The sequence below is a fragment of the Pogoniulus pusillus genome, chromosome 5 (genome assembly GCF_015220805.1).
Source record: "Pogoniulus pusillus isolate bPogPus1 chromosome 5, bPogPus1.pri, whole genome shotgun sequence".
Lineage (NCBI taxonomy): Eukaryota > Metazoa > Chordata > Aves > Piciformes > Lybiidae > Pogoniulus > Pogoniulus pusillus.
Genome location: NC_087268.1, coordinates 6651889 through 6668564, shown reverse-complemented (window position 1 = coordinate 6668564; position 16676 = coordinate 6651889). Strand labels below are relative to the sequence as shown.

Sequence of the window (16676 nt, the reverse complement as noted above, 5' to 3'; positions counted from 1 at the left end):
CCACCTGTGCCATGGGGAGCCTGTAGGGGTCCATCTGGGTGCAGGGGTATCAGAACCCAGTATCCTAAGCCAACCCTGTGCACCAGAGGAGGCCATGTAAATATTCAAAGATTTCCCTTGGTGTGAAAAATCATCAAACAGCTCTGGAGTTGAAAACTCTTGGTCACTTGCACCTTAAGGACACTTGGCTGGACTGGAGCTGAGGGGAATGCGAAGAAAAAGGAGAAGAAAAGAAAGAGAGGGAGCTAAGAATTAAGACAAAAAAAAGATAGAAAGATATCACTACTCCTTGGCTTCAGTGGTATTTCCACAGACATGGTGCAAGTCCTTCAGTGGCAGTTGTACATCTCAGCAGGGCCTTCTGTGGTAGATACAACACATGGAGCCCCAAAGTGGTGATCCTTTTATGCCCTTTTGGTAGGGGGCTGAAGGGTGGTCTCTCCAAATCACAGAGAGGTGTGCACCAGCTCCTTACACTGCAATGTCTATCACCAGCCTTTCTGTGGTGTTATTGCAGTGGCTTTAAAATACGGAAAGAGTGAATTCTCACCTCTGCAGAAATTCTGTCTTCTCCTTATGGAGCCATTCTGTCAGGCCAGCAGCTCTCCTATAGGGCTACTGAAGGCTGCCAAAGCCATTGTCCTATCTATTCACACACTGTTTTGAAACAACAGTCATTGGGCTCTCACAAGGGGTGAGTTTGGAGTGTAATGAGGTCTTGCAGCTTTTCTCTCTCTCTCTCTTTTTTTTTTTTTTGCTTTCCCCAAGTAATCTCTGTTGAACGAGACAGTGAAGGTTTCTATCAGCTGAGATCAACGTTGATGTTGCAGGAGACTTACCAGACACACAGGACATTCTTGTGTGCATGTCTGATTCCCTTCCCTGGAAATGAAACACGGAATATTTCATCAGAAAAAATACTCATTTCCTTCGGTGAGTTTTTCATAGCTATGGCACCCTGAAATGCAAAACGTTTAAACCACCAAATGTGTGTTCTCTGTTACTGAAAACACCAAAGAAATGCCAAGAGTATGGAAGCTTTGTTGTAAGAGTTAATCACATAGCTTGAACCTTCTGACAGGTTTTCTAGCTCAAGCTCTAAATGAGCTAAGAAACTCCTGCACAAGCACAAGATGCTTGCTGTTTGTTTTAGGCAGCATCTTGCTGCACTCGTTACAGATGAAAATGCACCAGCTCAGCCTCATGGCACCAGTGAGCTCTTATAACCATGTGTTTGCTACTGAGCACTCCAGGCAGAAAGTTTGTACGTGTGCAATGCAGCTCTCTGGAAAATCAGAGCCTGAGAGTCGGGGCAATGTTGTACATCTTCAGCAGCTGAACCACTTTGGACAGTGAAGAAACACCACTAGAACCTGTGCTGCCCGAATTATCCACCTGATTAGAGAAATGTGGAGGGATGCTGCCTCAAGCAGTTGGTGGAAGCAGGCAATGCAGAGCTTTATGGCATTGCTGAGGGTGCAGTGGCTCATAGGAAGGGCAGACTGGTGTCCTTTAGCACCCTCTTGTGCATGCCTCCTTTTCTGGTGCAAATGCATAGTTACTCTTTTTCACTTGTTTTTTACTGTGTATGATCCTTGCTGCACCGAAAGCAAATGAATTGCTCACTCCTTGGCATTCCCCACAGGTCATACCATGGTGACTACTGTCAGCTCAGCTGTCTTCACTTGTAGCTGTGCTTATTGATATGCTCTTCCTCAGAGAAACACTCCTTCAAAAGCTTACTTCTCTGGAAACAGAGCTCTAGAAAGAAGGTCAACACATTATAATTTGTTCCCAAAATTACTCATTCCACCAAATTTGCAGCCTTGTAGGACTGCATGGAAATCAGAGAGCAGCCAATTAAAGTAGCCTGCATCCTTGCCTGCAGGCTAAAGCAATACTTAGATTCACTCTGCATGAAAACGTTACTGTATTTAGATAGAATCATAGAATCAACCAGCTTGGAAGAGACCTCCAAGATCATCCAGTCCAACCTAGCACCCAGCCCTAGCCAGTCAACCAGACCATGGCACTAAGTGCCTCATCCAGGCTTTTCTTGGACACCTCCAGGGACGGTGACTCCACCACCTCCCTGGGCAGCCCATTCCAAAGCCAATCACTCTCTCTGGCAACAACTTCCTCCTAACATCCAGCCTATACTTTCCCCGGCACAACTTGAGACTGTGTCCCCTTGTTCTGTTGCTGGTTGTCTGGGAGAAGAGACCAACCCCCACCTGGCTACAGCCTCCCTTCAGGTAGTTGTAGATAGCAATGAGGCCACCCCTGAGCCTCCTCTTCTCCAGGCTGCACCCCCCCAGCTCCCTCAGCCTCTCCTCATAGGCTTTGTGTTCCAGGCCCCTCACCAGTTTTGTTGCCCTTCTCTGGACACCTTCCAGCACCTCAACATCTCTCTTGAATTGAGGGGCCCAGAACTGGACACAGAAAGGAAAGAATTGCATTAATCCTCAGCTATGCTCTGAGAAGGTGCCACACTAATGCACAGTATGACACAAACCACAAGCCAAATTAAAAGCCTAAAAACTTTTAAGAACTGCTTTCATCTTTTCTTTATTTATTTTTTCCTTTCTCTTCACAGACAATAAGTCCAATGAAGCCTCATCTGAAGCTTTTACAACCATGGCTTCAGAAGGTAGGATAAACTAAAGAGCTAAATAACTTGGGTTGTGTTAGAAGTGCACCTATGACTTTAAAAAGGTGTTGGAGAAATGGTTTTGTAAGCTTGTTTCTGTATAAGTAGTAAGGTATCACAGTATCATCAGGGTTGGAAGAGACCTCACAGATCATCAAGTCCAACCCTTTACCACAGAGCTCAAGGCTAGACCATGGCACCAAGTGCCATGTCCAATCCTGCCAACTTGCTCCCCTAGCATCAAGACACCGTAATATGGAGTAAGAGGAAAAGAAAGCCCTTCAATAACATTCAAATGAATGGCAGTTTCCTTTGCCATACATGACACACTGAAAAATTAGTGTCCACTCTTGCAAACAAGGATTGATAGCTCTTGCTCAGTGTATCTTCACTAGCAGTCATTTTTTCCCAACATCTCTAATCTGTAAAGGCTTTTATTTTTTTTCCCCCCGAACTTAAAAACTTGAACAGCCCTGCATGGAAAATTAATCCCTGCAGAACATAATGAGAAACTTTTACACAGCTGTGGGGAGCCTAAGGGGTGGCTCATTAAGAACTAGACTTCAAACTGTATTGATATGGTCAATGCCATAGGGAAGTATCTGCCTCACCAGTGGCGAAGACTGCTGACATTTCTGTTTTGTTCTTATTCATCATGGCCCATTCCAAGAATCACTTGAATATTACCTAACAGTGTGCTTCTATTGCAAATAACCAACATAATGGTCATGGCTTTTATTTCTCTTGCTCTCTTCTCATGGCATTATCACGTATCACACAGTTGTGGCATTCAATCGTCTACTATAGGTCTCATATTTCTGTTGGGAGCTTTTGTGGGCTGTGAGGCTTGGGCAATGACACATGGAGACTTGGGCAGTACTTATCCATCAGATTCTTCTGGACCAGCCACGTACTGCATTCCACCATGTTATTATCCCAAGGTAGATGCCACAGATTTCATGGTCCTTTTATTAAGTTAAATATAAGAATCTTTGTATTAATTCAGAAAAGTCTCCCTGACAGAGGATTAACAAGAAAATGTAGAAATCTTCTTTTCAAATATAGATTGCAAAGCTAACAGAACCTACTGATGGATAACTTGCTTCCACTTGAAGATTGCTCTTGTAAGTTTCAGATTACATACCTAGTTTAAATAAGGTGCCACACACTTCAGAGAAAACACAACAAACAGATATTTTGGTGATGTAATCTATCATAATTAGGCCAAAGTATAATTAAATTCCATCCTTGAGAAGCAGTTAATGTTATTTCTGATGCTTCAGCTGGCATTTGAACATAGCTCTTTAACGACTGAACTCGTAATTAAAAATAACAGCCCTACTAATGGCTCTGCCTTAAGTGCACAGACACCATCCTCAACACTTCTGCCTCGTTAAAGGACTGATGAGAAGTTTCTCAGTTGGTGTAAATTTGGTAAATCCATGCTCAGCCCACTCAAGTTTGTCTTATGGTCTGCTTTTTGTAGACAGAGGAATCATTCCCTCCATATCTCATCTCTTCAGCCACACCTCTTCTGGAGCAGCTTGCTCTGCTCCAATGGGAGACAGCTGCATTTCAGTGGTGGATGACAGGAGTGTGTCAGCAAAATGCTGTAGATAAGTAGCATGGAAAGAAGTGTGGTTTTCTAGGAAAGCCTGCCTCTGTAAGTGCAGGTTGTGGCAGGCTCTGGGGACTCAGCCAACAGGCTGCTGGGCACAAGAAAGCCACCCCAGGTATTGTGGATCTTTAAAGAGACTTTGTCCTCTGCTAGACATTGTGAGATGACCTCTTAAAGGAGCCCTTGAAGCCTCTGTCACATCACCATCCTGCTTTGCTTTGCATGCTGAAGAAATGTACCAAGAGATGGGAACAGCTTGAAGTGTGGACCTGCTGCATCTTGATAAGGAGTCTGTCTACCTCAGCAAGCCACACTCAGAACAGTCAAAGGCAGTAGAAATGCTTGCAAAAGAAAGCAGCTGTAGAGTTGATGACTGTGCTCAGACACTGTCTGCAGAGGGTTGCTCCCTGTCCAGTGCCCTCTCAGCATGCCTGACCAGAGAGAGGTAATTTCTGTCTGCCTTCCCAGATAAGTTTTTCTAATGGAGTATGTGAACTCCATTCCTGGAGCCCTTTGAAGAGATTCAATCTTTTCTTTCTAACCTAATTAGGGGGTACTTTGCCTCACCTTCTGGGTCTCATTCAGGACGTACATCCTGCTTGTCCAGGACAGTGTCTCTGCTGGCTGGTTTAATTACAAGGAAAGACTCCCTCTCCTATTCTCTGAGGACTCAATGAGCACTGCTCAGTGCCAAACGTCCCTGAAATTCCCTGTCAAAGCTGCAAGCCTCTGAAGTGTCTCCTGGATAGAGCTATGCAGGTGCCAGACTAAGCCATACCCTGTTTCAACATTTCTTCATCTGTTTGTACAGGATAAAACAATGTCACTCAATTCTGCCTTTTCAGACGAGGTGTCAAATGCCCCAAAGCCTTTTCCTCTAAACCCTTTTTCCCCTTAGGGATTTCACAGCACAGGTACCTCAGATTCTTTGCATGGATAGCTACATAAAACTCTTTTCAGCACTTGAGAGGAAAGCTTGTAAGTGCAAATGATCTCCTGGGCTTATACAGCTGCTTTATGTGGCCAGGACCATTTCTAGCAAGGCTCTGGCTAGGTAGGGCAGCACCACCACCGAGTGCATGATGCACCCACAGCAACTAAACTGAACCATGTGTATAAACCCATCAATAAATCATGCATGCAGCAAGCATGGAGGGGTCACTATTGTTAACCTTAGCCAGCTCTGGGTGCCCCCCACAATCCGGGCGGTGTGTTTCGGGTGTTTAACCTCAACTCTAACAGCAGAGTTCCTGCTGCATTCACCCAACAGCTACTGCAAGCTCTTTGATCCAGATTACTTTATAATTTATTGATATTGTTTTCTAAACATCCTATTGATTAAATGTGATGCTGTGCCATCTGTTTGTCTTTAGAGCACCAACCCACATCTTTGGCCTCTCTGAGTTTCACAAGTCAAGTAAGTTTGGCTCCTGCTTCCACAGCACAAGGTAATCACATCAGACAAAATGTTTTCTCTATTCCCTCAAGAATGCAGGAGAAAGATATCTAAACACAATAACCATCTTGCATTTTCTGTAGCAAGCAATTTGCTTCCCAGTGAATCCCTTTTCCCTAGTGCATTATACACTAGGAAGTTCACCCTTCAGAAATAAATATGTGCAAAAATGCTGTCTTGATTTTACCTCTTTCAGTGCCTCATTCAGGATATGTGCACTGACTTCAGTATGTGATCAGACACCGAGTATATATTTTTGCAGTGCTCACTGTTTGTATCTCTTAAATGCTGTACAAAAATGGAATGGCATTAGAGCTAGAAAAAGTGTGAGCCAAACATTAGAGCACAGGAGTGCAACTACAAAAGCATAGATAAACAAAATATTTGCAGCAGATGACTCAGCTTGGTGATTTCTTCTCCAGGATGGTGCCACTAGGGCCAGTGGAGTACAGGGCATCTCACATGGTAGTGTTGAACCTTGGTGCCCAGGGAGAGGCACAGGCACCAAAGGCTGGCAGGCATTCAGTAGTGTGGCACCAACTGAGAGCAGGTGAAGCTGTGAATCTTGTGCCTCCTGATCTCAAGAGAGAGGGTTGCTGTCCCCCAGTCTCAGCGAGTGTGTTTTCCTGCAGCACAGCCTGTCTGCAAGGGCTTCTTAAACACTTTCTTTCCATTTGGAATCCCAGCTGGTGATCCCTCAAGGGATGGTTGGTTTTAGAAGGGGTTAGAAGGGAGTTGGATCTGTCCTCATTCTTGCTGCCACGTGGCATGGGAAAACATGCCCCACACTCCCATTTCAGAGACAGCAGCACATGCAAGCAGCATGAGGAAGAGGCAATGCAGCTCATTATGAGACACCTTCTTCCCCTCCAAAACAGCACCAAAGCTTTGGCTTAGAAATAACTTACCACTGAAGCAGCATCCAACCCGAGGAGAGCCACAAAGATGATCAGAGGAATGGAGAACCTCTCCTGTGGGGACAGACTGAGAAGAGTTGGGGCTGTTTAGTCTGGAGAAGGCTCCAGGGAGACTTTAGAGCAGCCTTACAGTACCTGAAGGGGGCTACAGGAAAGCTGTGGAAAGGCTTTTAACAAGAGTTTGTAGTGATGGGATGAGGGACAATGGCTTTCAGCTGGAAGAGATTTAGAGCGGATAGTAGGAAGACATTGTTTCCATTGAGGGTGGTGAGACACTGGAACACGTTGCTCAGGGTCCTCGATGCCTCCTCCCTGGAGCTGTTCAAGGCCAGGATGGATGGTAACCTGAGGGAGCTGGTCTGGTGAAAGGTGTCCCTGCCCACAGCATGGGGTTTGGAGCTAGATGATCATTAAGGTCCCTTCCAACACAAACCATCTGTGAATTTGTGGCAGCCTTGTTCTTCCAAACAAAATAAACTGATTGCAGCAGGCTAACTTTCATGAGCCTGTGGGGCATTGAACGTTCTCTTTAATGTAATTGAACTGTAATTGAATCCTGCAGTCTTCACTTAAAGTACCCTACATTTACCCAGAGACGCAGGAGTAACAGGAAGGGCACTCGAGGAAGATGCTGAAGGGTGATGCCCCAGCAGAGTGCTGCTTCAGAGCTGGACCATTTGGTGTAAATCCCTGGGACACGAAGAGGTTATATGGAGATATGCCAGGAAAGGGACACAGATTGCAGTTGCACTGAAATTACTGTTTGCTGCTTCTCACACTGCCTTCCCCATACCCAGAGAGAGATGTGCCCAGCCTGGCTGAAAGCAGGGTATCAAAGTGTTTGGTCAAGTCGACTGCAAGTCCTTCTGCCTCAACAAACAATTTCACAACAAAGGCTACAAACATGCAAAGTGAGCAGACAGGGTTATCCTTACTGCAGTGTACATCTCCCGTGGCTGAGGAGGTATGAGGTCAAAGCCATAGTGTAAGCCAGAACTAAGACCTTTTCTCTCTAGAAACAGCCCAGGAAACACCTGCCTTTTACCAACACCCCTAACTGTGGCAGGCACGGTGTGACTTTCTGCATCACTGCTGGTTCCCATGCTACTGCCACCACCAGATTCTTGAGCAGACTCTTGAGGTTGTAGCTGAATCAGGATGCCAAGTCCAAGTCTGTCATTGCAAAAAGGGGATTTGGTTCAGTTCATGTTATTTTGCATTTTTTTTAATGAAAATCCAAGACACAGCTGGCAATAGATACAAGGGAAGAGTGCACAGACATAGGCAGGAGAGGAGGAGGGAAGACAAACCAAGGTTGTTAAAACCGCACTCTGGTCTTTCTGTACCTTCCACCGTAGCTCCATCTCTGACTCCAGAGGTGCTCAGGCTTTGAATGCTGGGCTACAGCTGCATTCCCCTTTCTCAGTTTTGTTCAGAGGTCTTAATGACACTTGTCCAAAAACGAGACAGATGGTAGGAAAAGTAGACTTTTTCTAGTCAATATGAAATAGTCATCTTGGGAAAACAGAAGAGGACTTTCTAACCACCATCTGTGTCTGAATATCAAAGAGCTAGCTGAGCTCTAGAATACTTTGTACATTGAAAGAAGATTAAGGAAGCTGGCAGCTGGCACCAGGCATCACAGGTGTGGCTCCTGTACACTAACTTCCTCAAAGCTTCTCTTGCAAGCTGAGAAACAATTTTGTGTCATTGGAGCTGGTGAAGCCATGCCTGATTTTTCTGCATTTTTTATTGCTCTATTGGCTTCATGTCAAAACAAGCTAGAGCACTCAAAACTACTAAGTTTCAGCTGAAACCCAAAAATGCATGCTTAAATGCCTGATATGTTATCTGGCATTCAATCCATCCATCTCACCAAACTCCTCTTGGGTTTCTAGCCCATGGCAGACTTTCAAGCCAGAGAGAGGTTGTGCAGCACTTGCTGAGGAAAGCCAGCACTTCAAGTAATAGGCTACAAGTGTTTGACCTCATTAGTCAGGAAATGGAGAAGAAAAAAGGGAAGATGAAAAACAAATTATATGGTCTTCCACAGCCATTTTCACAAGGCTTTTTGTTTTTCAGCAGGAGTGCTGACTTCTACTACAGAGACAAGAGGCATTAGCCCCACAGCACTCAGGGAGAGTTTGACTACAGCGGGTGAGTACATGGCACATTTCCTTTGCTTCGTGGGGCTGTAATAAGGGAACAATGGGCACTGCAAAGTGCAAATGTGGCACTGAGTGTTGAGTTACAGATCTGAAGTGACCTGCAGTATCCTCAAGAAGTGACAGAAAAAGGGACAATGGGCTCAAAGTGGACCACAGAAGGTCCCATGTCAACAGGAGATAAAAAATCCTACAGTTTGAGGGTGGCAAAGTACAGGAGCAGGCTGCCCAGGTTGGTTGTGAAGCCTCCATCTCTGCAGGTATTCAAAACTCACCAGGACATGTATCTCTGTCATTTACTTTGGGTGACCCTGCTCTAGCAGTAGGGTTGCTAAGTGATCTTCAGAGGTCCCTTCCAACCCCTACTGTTCTGTGATGATCTGAAGTACAGCTGCAGGTACTCGGCTCTGTGTGGTCCTCAGTTTGTGATGTCTTTGCCAAGAAAGCAGCTCTGTGATGTTCGTCGTCAGCTGCTAGTTGAGTTTTCACATTGCCCTGCAAAAAGAGTTACTAACCATGGAATAGTCATGGCCAAGCAGAGGTCAACATTTTGGTAGTATCATCTGTACCAGTTTTTCAATACTTCACAGAAGTTAAAAGATGAGTCTTCCAAGTCATCAAACAGAGGAGGCATGAAAAACCCTTAGAGTATCTTTGTTTTATTAGACATATTTAATTTCATAATATTAACATTGAGAGAGTTGCTAGGCAAACGTAGCAACTGCTAGGGCTAGTTTATATGTGAAATAAATTACTGAAGAAGCTAAATAAAATCACAGAGGTGCAGTGAAACTGAGATAATGTGAGGTAATAAAGGCTTGCTAATAGGACATCGAATGGCAAGAACATTAAAGATCAATAAGTCAATTAAAAAAAACCATAAGGGTGGACACTTTTTCCCTTTGAAAATGTCTACTCAGCAGCAGAAAGGCAGAAGTTGCTTTCCTAGAGCAGTGCCTGCCTTATCACCAGCTGAGGCCTGGCTTTGAGGGGTCCTCAAAGGGCAATTTCAGGGCACATGGGCACTGGTGTGCCCAATGAGGCATACCAAAATGTGTCCTTCTGGCCTCCCAGGGCCACCAAACTTCTGCAGTAGAGATTGTCAGTATCAGTTGAATCAGAGGCTCTAAGAGAAGCCATTATGTAAATAATAATCATTAGTGCTCATTAGCATGCCACATAGAGCACAGTGCTAAGTATGTTCTCTTTTCTATGCAGCTTTTTACATGGCTGTCGTGGAGGCAGGGAATTAATGTGGCTGAGTCAGGGATTGTAAATAGAGGATTCTTTTACTGTCCTGAACCCCCACCCCCAAACTATACACAAAGCTAGTTTAGGTATATTTACTGATTCTAGTTCGATTGGGAATTCTTCAAAAGGAGGTTATGGGCAAATTTAGAGATTTAGGAAGGCAGGAAATGGAAAAGGCTAAGCTATAAACATAGCTGTACCTCACTATCAATCAGGCTGAGCAGAGAGTTAGGGGAACAGCAGGTTTGACTCACGAAGGTGAAATAGGTACTCAGCAGCAATCCTTTCCTGGATTACTCTGCTCTCAGCTGCCTCCTGACATCATAGGCAATATCCAGTAATGTAGATCCATGTGGCAGAAGCCCAAGGTGAGTGTCAAAGCTGCCAAACTCAGAAATGTCTCAAGACACAGCTGCCACAAAACAGGGATTCATGGAAGCGACACTGTCTCTGCAATGGCAGGGGAGAGCCAAACTGCTAGGGTCTCCCCAGTCTGGAAGGCAGCCAGGAAGATGGCTGCTGATACTATCTGAGAGTAGCTGGTCCAAGTGCCACCAGCAGCTCTCTCAAGGACCCCAGGACTTGCCAAGCTTGCAAGTTTGCACAGAAGGGTGCAAAAGTGAGGAGAACCACCCAAAAGCAGGGACAGTGTAAAATCGAGAGCCGTGCAAAAAGGTAGGAGCCATCCAAAAGCAGGGACAGTCCAAAACAGGAATTGTCATGGCAAGAACCTGTTCTGTCAGGCACTCTGTCAAGGTGGGAGCTCTTTCAAGGTGGGGGCCTCTTTGCCTTCTCCCTTTCTCTATTTATGCTTTTCTAGACAAAGTGTCCTTTTACCATTTTATACCCAGCCAACCACTAGCCTGACTCCAGTGCAGGCTCTCACATGGGTCAGCACACATGCAGAAAGGCACCCTTTGCTGTTCCCCCTTCAAGCCTGCAGGGCTGGGAGAGGGAAAGTATTCCCATAAAATTAAACACCTAATAAACATGCAGAAAAAAACAACTGACCATGTCCAAAGCTATGAATTTTTAGAGTGCCCTAAAATTGCACTGGCTTCAGTAGAGCTTTCTAATACATATATATATAAATATATATATAGTGCTGGTTTGAGGATTTGGAATATTGTAATGGGAGAAGTTAGATCATTGTCTGTGAAAAGAAAATAACAGTGATGTCTGTGTCACTCATAGTTTCTGCTGAGAGATATGAAAACAAGAAACATAACCAAAGTCAGTCAGTGTCTCTGGCTGCCACTGCTGCTACGTTAACTACCTCTGCTTGAACCTGTGTAATCCAAACTAATCATTCTGCTTCTAACTCCTTATTTGGCAATCTCACCCCTGCACATAAGACTTCTGATATAAGGGCTGGGGTTGAAAGATGGAGAAGAGTTATTCTGAAAGCCCTCCTGGGCAGTTCTGCTGTTTGGGTGGGGCTTTGTAGTTCTGTGTTACTATTACCTTGTATATAATTGTATATATACAATATATAACAAATATCTGTATATACTGTGTACATATATATCATAGAATCATACAATCAACCAGATTGGAAGAGACCTCCAAGATCATCCAGTCCAACCTAGCACCCAGCCCTAGCCAGTCAACTAGACCATGGCACTAAGTGCCTCAGCCAGGCTTTGCTTGAACACCTCCAGGGATGGTGACTCCACCACCTCCCTGGGCAGCCCATTCAAATGCCAATCACTCTCTCTGGCAACAACTTCCTCCTAACATCCAGCCTAGATTTTCCCTAGCACAACTTGAGACTGTGTCCCCTTGTTCTATTGCTGGTTGCCTGGCAGAAGAGACCAACCCCCACCTGGCTACATCCTCCCTTCAGGTAGTTGTAGACAGCAGTGAGGTCCCCCCTGAGCCTCCTCTTCTCCAGGCTGCACACCCCCAGCTCCCTCAGCCTCTCCTCATAGGGTTTGTGTTCCAGACCCCTCACCAGCTTTGTTGCCCTTCTCTGGACACCTTCCAGCACCTCAATATCTGTTGTAAACTGTGCCATGCTCTAAATATAGATTCATTCCTTAACTTCCAGCCAGATGAGTTAGTGTGGCAAATCACAGGGCAGGGGAAGGAACTCCAAAACCACCATATATATATATATCTATATATACACACACATATGTATATATGTATTTATGTATGTATGTATACTTGAGTGCTCAACTGCAGTCAGAAGCAGCAGTCCATAAGAAAGATATTTCTTTGGCTCTCTATACTTACTCATTTACATCATTTTAACAGTGGATTTCTTTCTTGGACTTCCAAATCAGCAATTACACTGAAGACTTACAGCTATCTCTGTTGTCATCAGAGAAAAGCAAAGGGTGGGTGTCAAACAGCCACAGCTGAGGCAGATGAAGCAGTCAGGTGCAGGCTCATAAGGTAACTGAAGACTATGATTTCTTTTTGTACAGATTTGAACAACTCCAGCACTGACTTCTCACAAAGCCTGAGGAATGCCACACAATCCTCTGAGAACACAACCCTGGAGCCCAGTAAGTGCCGTGGCAGCTCTGGAAATGCTGTGCCCGTAGTCTAGTCACATATTTTAGCTGTTATCTCAGCAAATGCAAACATGGAGATGGATAGAAAAAAAACAAGACTATATCCTTAGACAATACTCATCTTAAACACAGGTAGCTTAGCTGTATTAGGAAAGGCAGAAAATCTGCCTACAAACATGACATAGTATTTGTGGGTCAGACACAGACACTTGACAAAGGAGACTGAGGTTTCATTGAGTCATGGCAGAGTCAGACCCTGTGTTGCTACTAAGCCACTTAATATCTTTAGCTTTTTCATTACCATCAAAGAGGTAAAAAGCTTAGCCTTCTCCCAGACTGTCATGCAGCTTACTGCTGGATTGCTGGAACATCTTAACAGATGTTTGCTAATAGTCTGTCTTTCTTTCCTCTGATACTCTTTGATTTGATACACATTTAGCACTGTAGGTTAAAAAATGGAGATGTCTTGTTAAGTGACTTTTGGCACCCTGATTCTGCAGTTTGATTTCTGCCAGTGTGAAGAACAGTGGCCTCAAAACGTTGTCTTCACTTAAAGTAAAACAAATAAGTTACAGAATTTGTTCTGTCCCCACATCTTTTTAGGTGACTTGTCCGTCAGCATCACAGAGCAGCCAGTTTCAGTTACCAGAGGGAAAGACTTCTTTACCACCAGCAGCCTGCTCAATAGCACTGGTAAGACATTATCCGACAAACCACAGTGGGTGAAGTCAGTAACTCAGAACTGCAGCGCTCAGAGCTTGGGGTCCTCTTCCTGGGAACCTGGCAGTCCCACGGTGGTCTGAGGCTTTTTTTTCACCAGCACTGTTTCTGGGAGTGAGCAGTGAGCCATAAGCAGCAAGCCCAGGTTTCCCTCCTGCCTGAGCACCTTCACTAAGCTCTCTCTGTGTCCCCTCCAGGTGGCTTGAGGAACACAAAGGGCAGTCACTTCCCCTGGCCAACTGTGGTAGCCATCCTGCTCCTCTTCTGCAGCTTTCTAATCATTCTAGGCATCAGGAAATGGTGCCAGTACCAGAAAGAGATGTAAGTACAGGGAGAGGAACAAAAGGGGTGGAAGGGTGGCACAGAGGACACCACAAATGTCAACCCAGCTGGTTGTTTTTTGCATTTTCAACTGCGACTGCCCATGGTGCATGAGGCTTTAAGCGCATGGATTGCCGATGCCGCTCGTCTTCCTACGGCATATGACGTGTGGGGTGTTCTCAGTCTTGTCTTCTGCTCTGTGACTCATCTCTAAAATCAACTTTAACAAAAGAGCTGTGGTGCAGCTTCAGGGTGGGATGGAAGAGCACAAGCCATCTTTATTCCCCAGAGCCCACACACACACATACTTCTATCAGCCTCCCTACCAGCTGCTTTTGCTCTCTCATTTTGCACGGTTACTTGAGGATGTGTTTTAACAAAATTGTAGAATCATAGAATCATAGAATCAACCAGGTTGGAAGAGACCTCCAAGATCATCCAGTCCAACCTAGCACCCAGCCCTAGCCAGTCAACTAGACCATGGCACTAAGTGCCTCAGCCAGGCTTTTCTTTAAGACCCCCAGGGATGGTGCCTCCACCACCTCCCTGGGCAGCCCATTCCAATGCCAATCACTCTCTCTGTGAAGAACTTCTTCCTAATATCCAGCCTATACCTACCCTGGCACAACTTGAGACTGTGTCCCCTTGTTCTATTGCTGGTTGCCTGGGAGAAGAGGCCACCCCCCACCTGGCTACAATGCCCCTTCAGGTAGTTGTAGACTTCTAGGGCAACCCTATTTGAGTTGTGAATAATACATGTGAAAGTAGGCTACTTGGGATCTTAACCTCAGCCAGAGAAGCATCAAGTTTATACTTATTACCAAAGTTTAATTCCCTGCTAAAGCACTTGGAGGTCTAGTGAGGAAGATAGTGGCTAAGAGCCAGTTACTTTGAGGCTTACCAACATTACTAAGATGGTTGAAAATCCATGGATTTCTTTTTTTGTCAATGTGACTACAAATCCTGTGTATCAAAGGAGATTTCTCTCACTGCTTTGGGGCAGGACTTACTTTACTTTCACCTATAAATAGACACCTTTTTTTTTTCTTTAATTGTGAGTCTATATACGCTTTCAGAGAACAGTGTGAGCAACAGATCTCTGCAAGGGTTTTGAACAGGTCACTGTTCTTTTATAGCATGAATAAAAACTTTGAGGTGGGAGCTGAGAAAGCCAAATGAACACCAGAAGATGCTCAGGGGCTGTTGAACAGAAACAGGGACATTGCTGTGTGTTTAAAAGCAAACATCAGGTGCTCTTACCATGACTCAGAGTCCATGTCGTGAACGTTTCACAACAGCCTTTTATACAGCTTTTCTGTTTATAGCACCTTTTTTTCCTCTTCTATTTCAGTATGAACAGACCTCCACCTTTCAAGCCACCACCACCTCCGATAAAGTATGCCTCCATGGTGGAGTCTGATGGGACTGCCCCATCCTGCCATGAACTGGAGAACCTGTGACATGCCCACACCCCTTGTCGAGTACTTAGCTGACTGATATTGAAGAGGCTCTGTCTTTAAAATAGTGATTACAGGAGCTCAGTGTTAATGACCTACACTAAAATTCAGAGCACCTAAATGACATTAATGCAGGAAGCTGAGCACTCCTGAGGACACTGGCTTCATCAGAACCATCTCTGTGTCATTTTGAGATTACAAGTGCTCAGTTTGAATTGGTGATCAACTGGGAATTTGCTGTCTTGTTAATAGGAGCAGATTAACACATCACTCTGCCAGCCTGTCTGAAGGAATGCTGAAGCTTTTTGTTTTATGGAGTGCTTAGAGATGACAGCTCTGCCACGTGGACTCTGCCATTGCACAGGAAACATTGGCTTAGCACAAGCTTTTTGATACCTATATGAGACATTCTTACAATCCTTGTTTTTTCACTATACAAATATTGATGGGTATGACCCAATATATAATTTCCTATCATCACTGTGAAACCAAGCAAATAGCATTTAACACCTTACGTGGAAAGGAAATGGTCTGCATCTGTCATTACAGGGTTCATTCAGCAGAGGGTGGTGAAGAGATATTGGTGAGGTGAAATGGCACAGTGCAAGAGTGAGGGAAGTGCTTGTGAAGAAGACTCAGTTGCCATTGGTGAAATCCCAAGAAATAGTTAGTTCTGGCCTCATGACCTTCGTGAACCAGAGAGTGAAGAGAACAGAAAGGACAACACACCAGGGTACCAGCAATCTAAGAGGTTCCTGAAATGCACAGATGATTACTTCCTCCTCCAGGTGGTAAAGGAACCTGCAAGAAAAGGTGTTTTGCTGGATTTTGTCCTCACCAACAAGTAGGGGCTGGAGAGCGATGTGAAACTTAAGGGTACTCGTGATCGTAGAGACCATGAAATGATAGAATTTAAGATCCTCAAGACATCAAAGAGGGTGTGAAGCAAGATCCCTGCTCTTCATTTCAAGAGAGCTGACTTCATCCACTTCAGGGATCTGCTTGACAGAGTGTCAAGGGATAAAGCCCTAGAGGGAATAGGGGCCCAAGAAAGCTGCTTGTTACAAATGATGCAAAATTAATAATCAATAATAATTTTTATAACCAGGAAAAAAAATTGTTAATTATGAAAATCGTTTATTAACATCAAATCTCACCAGGAAACTTCTTTGCAATGTTCAAACCACACAGTTTAGATACTTATACACACAAGGAACAGGCAAAACTAGAACACTGCATGAAATAACCAGGAAATATAAGCACTAAACTTAAAACTGGAAAGAGGTTCTTGGTTTCAATTACACTTCTTGCTACTAATGCAGAAAGGCACAATAGAATCTAGTTACAGAATTTCTTAGTGAGAGAGGGGAAGTGGTGGAGTCACCATCCCTGGAGGTGTTTAAAAGGAGGCTGGATGCAGCACTTAGTGTCATGGTTTAGTTAATTACAAGGGTTAGGTCATAAGTTGGACTCAGTGGTCTCAGAGGCTTTTCCCAGCCTGGTTAATTCTGTGATTCTGTGATTCTCTAATCTTTTATAAGAGGACAGGACAAGCAGTAGCAGGCACAAATTTGAACATAGGAAGTTGAATGTAAACAT

General features: G+C 44.6%; 1 protein-coding gene across 1 annotated transcript in view; it reads left to right on the top strand.

The window, feature by feature from the left end:
- CD96 (CD96 molecule) overlaps positions 1-16358 on the top strand; it is a 30260-nt gene extending 13902 nt beyond the window's left edge. The window contains exons 7-14 of the mRNA XM_064143936.1: positions 787-933; positions 2597-2650; positions 5642-5716; positions 8724-8798; positions 12490-12570; positions 13183-13272; positions 13497-13620; positions 14972-16358. Of these exons, the coding sequence (XP_064000006.1) occupies positions 787-933; positions 2597-2650; positions 5642-5716; positions 8724-8798; positions 12490-12570; positions 13183-13272; positions 13497-13620; positions 14972-15080 (755 nt within the window). The 3' untranslated portion in view covers positions 15081-16358. The remainder of the gene's footprint in view (positions 1-786; positions 934-2596; positions 2651-5641; positions 5717-8723; positions 8799-12489; positions 12571-13182; positions 13273-13496; positions 13621-14971) is intronic.
- Positions 16359-16676: the final 318 nt, after the last annotated feature.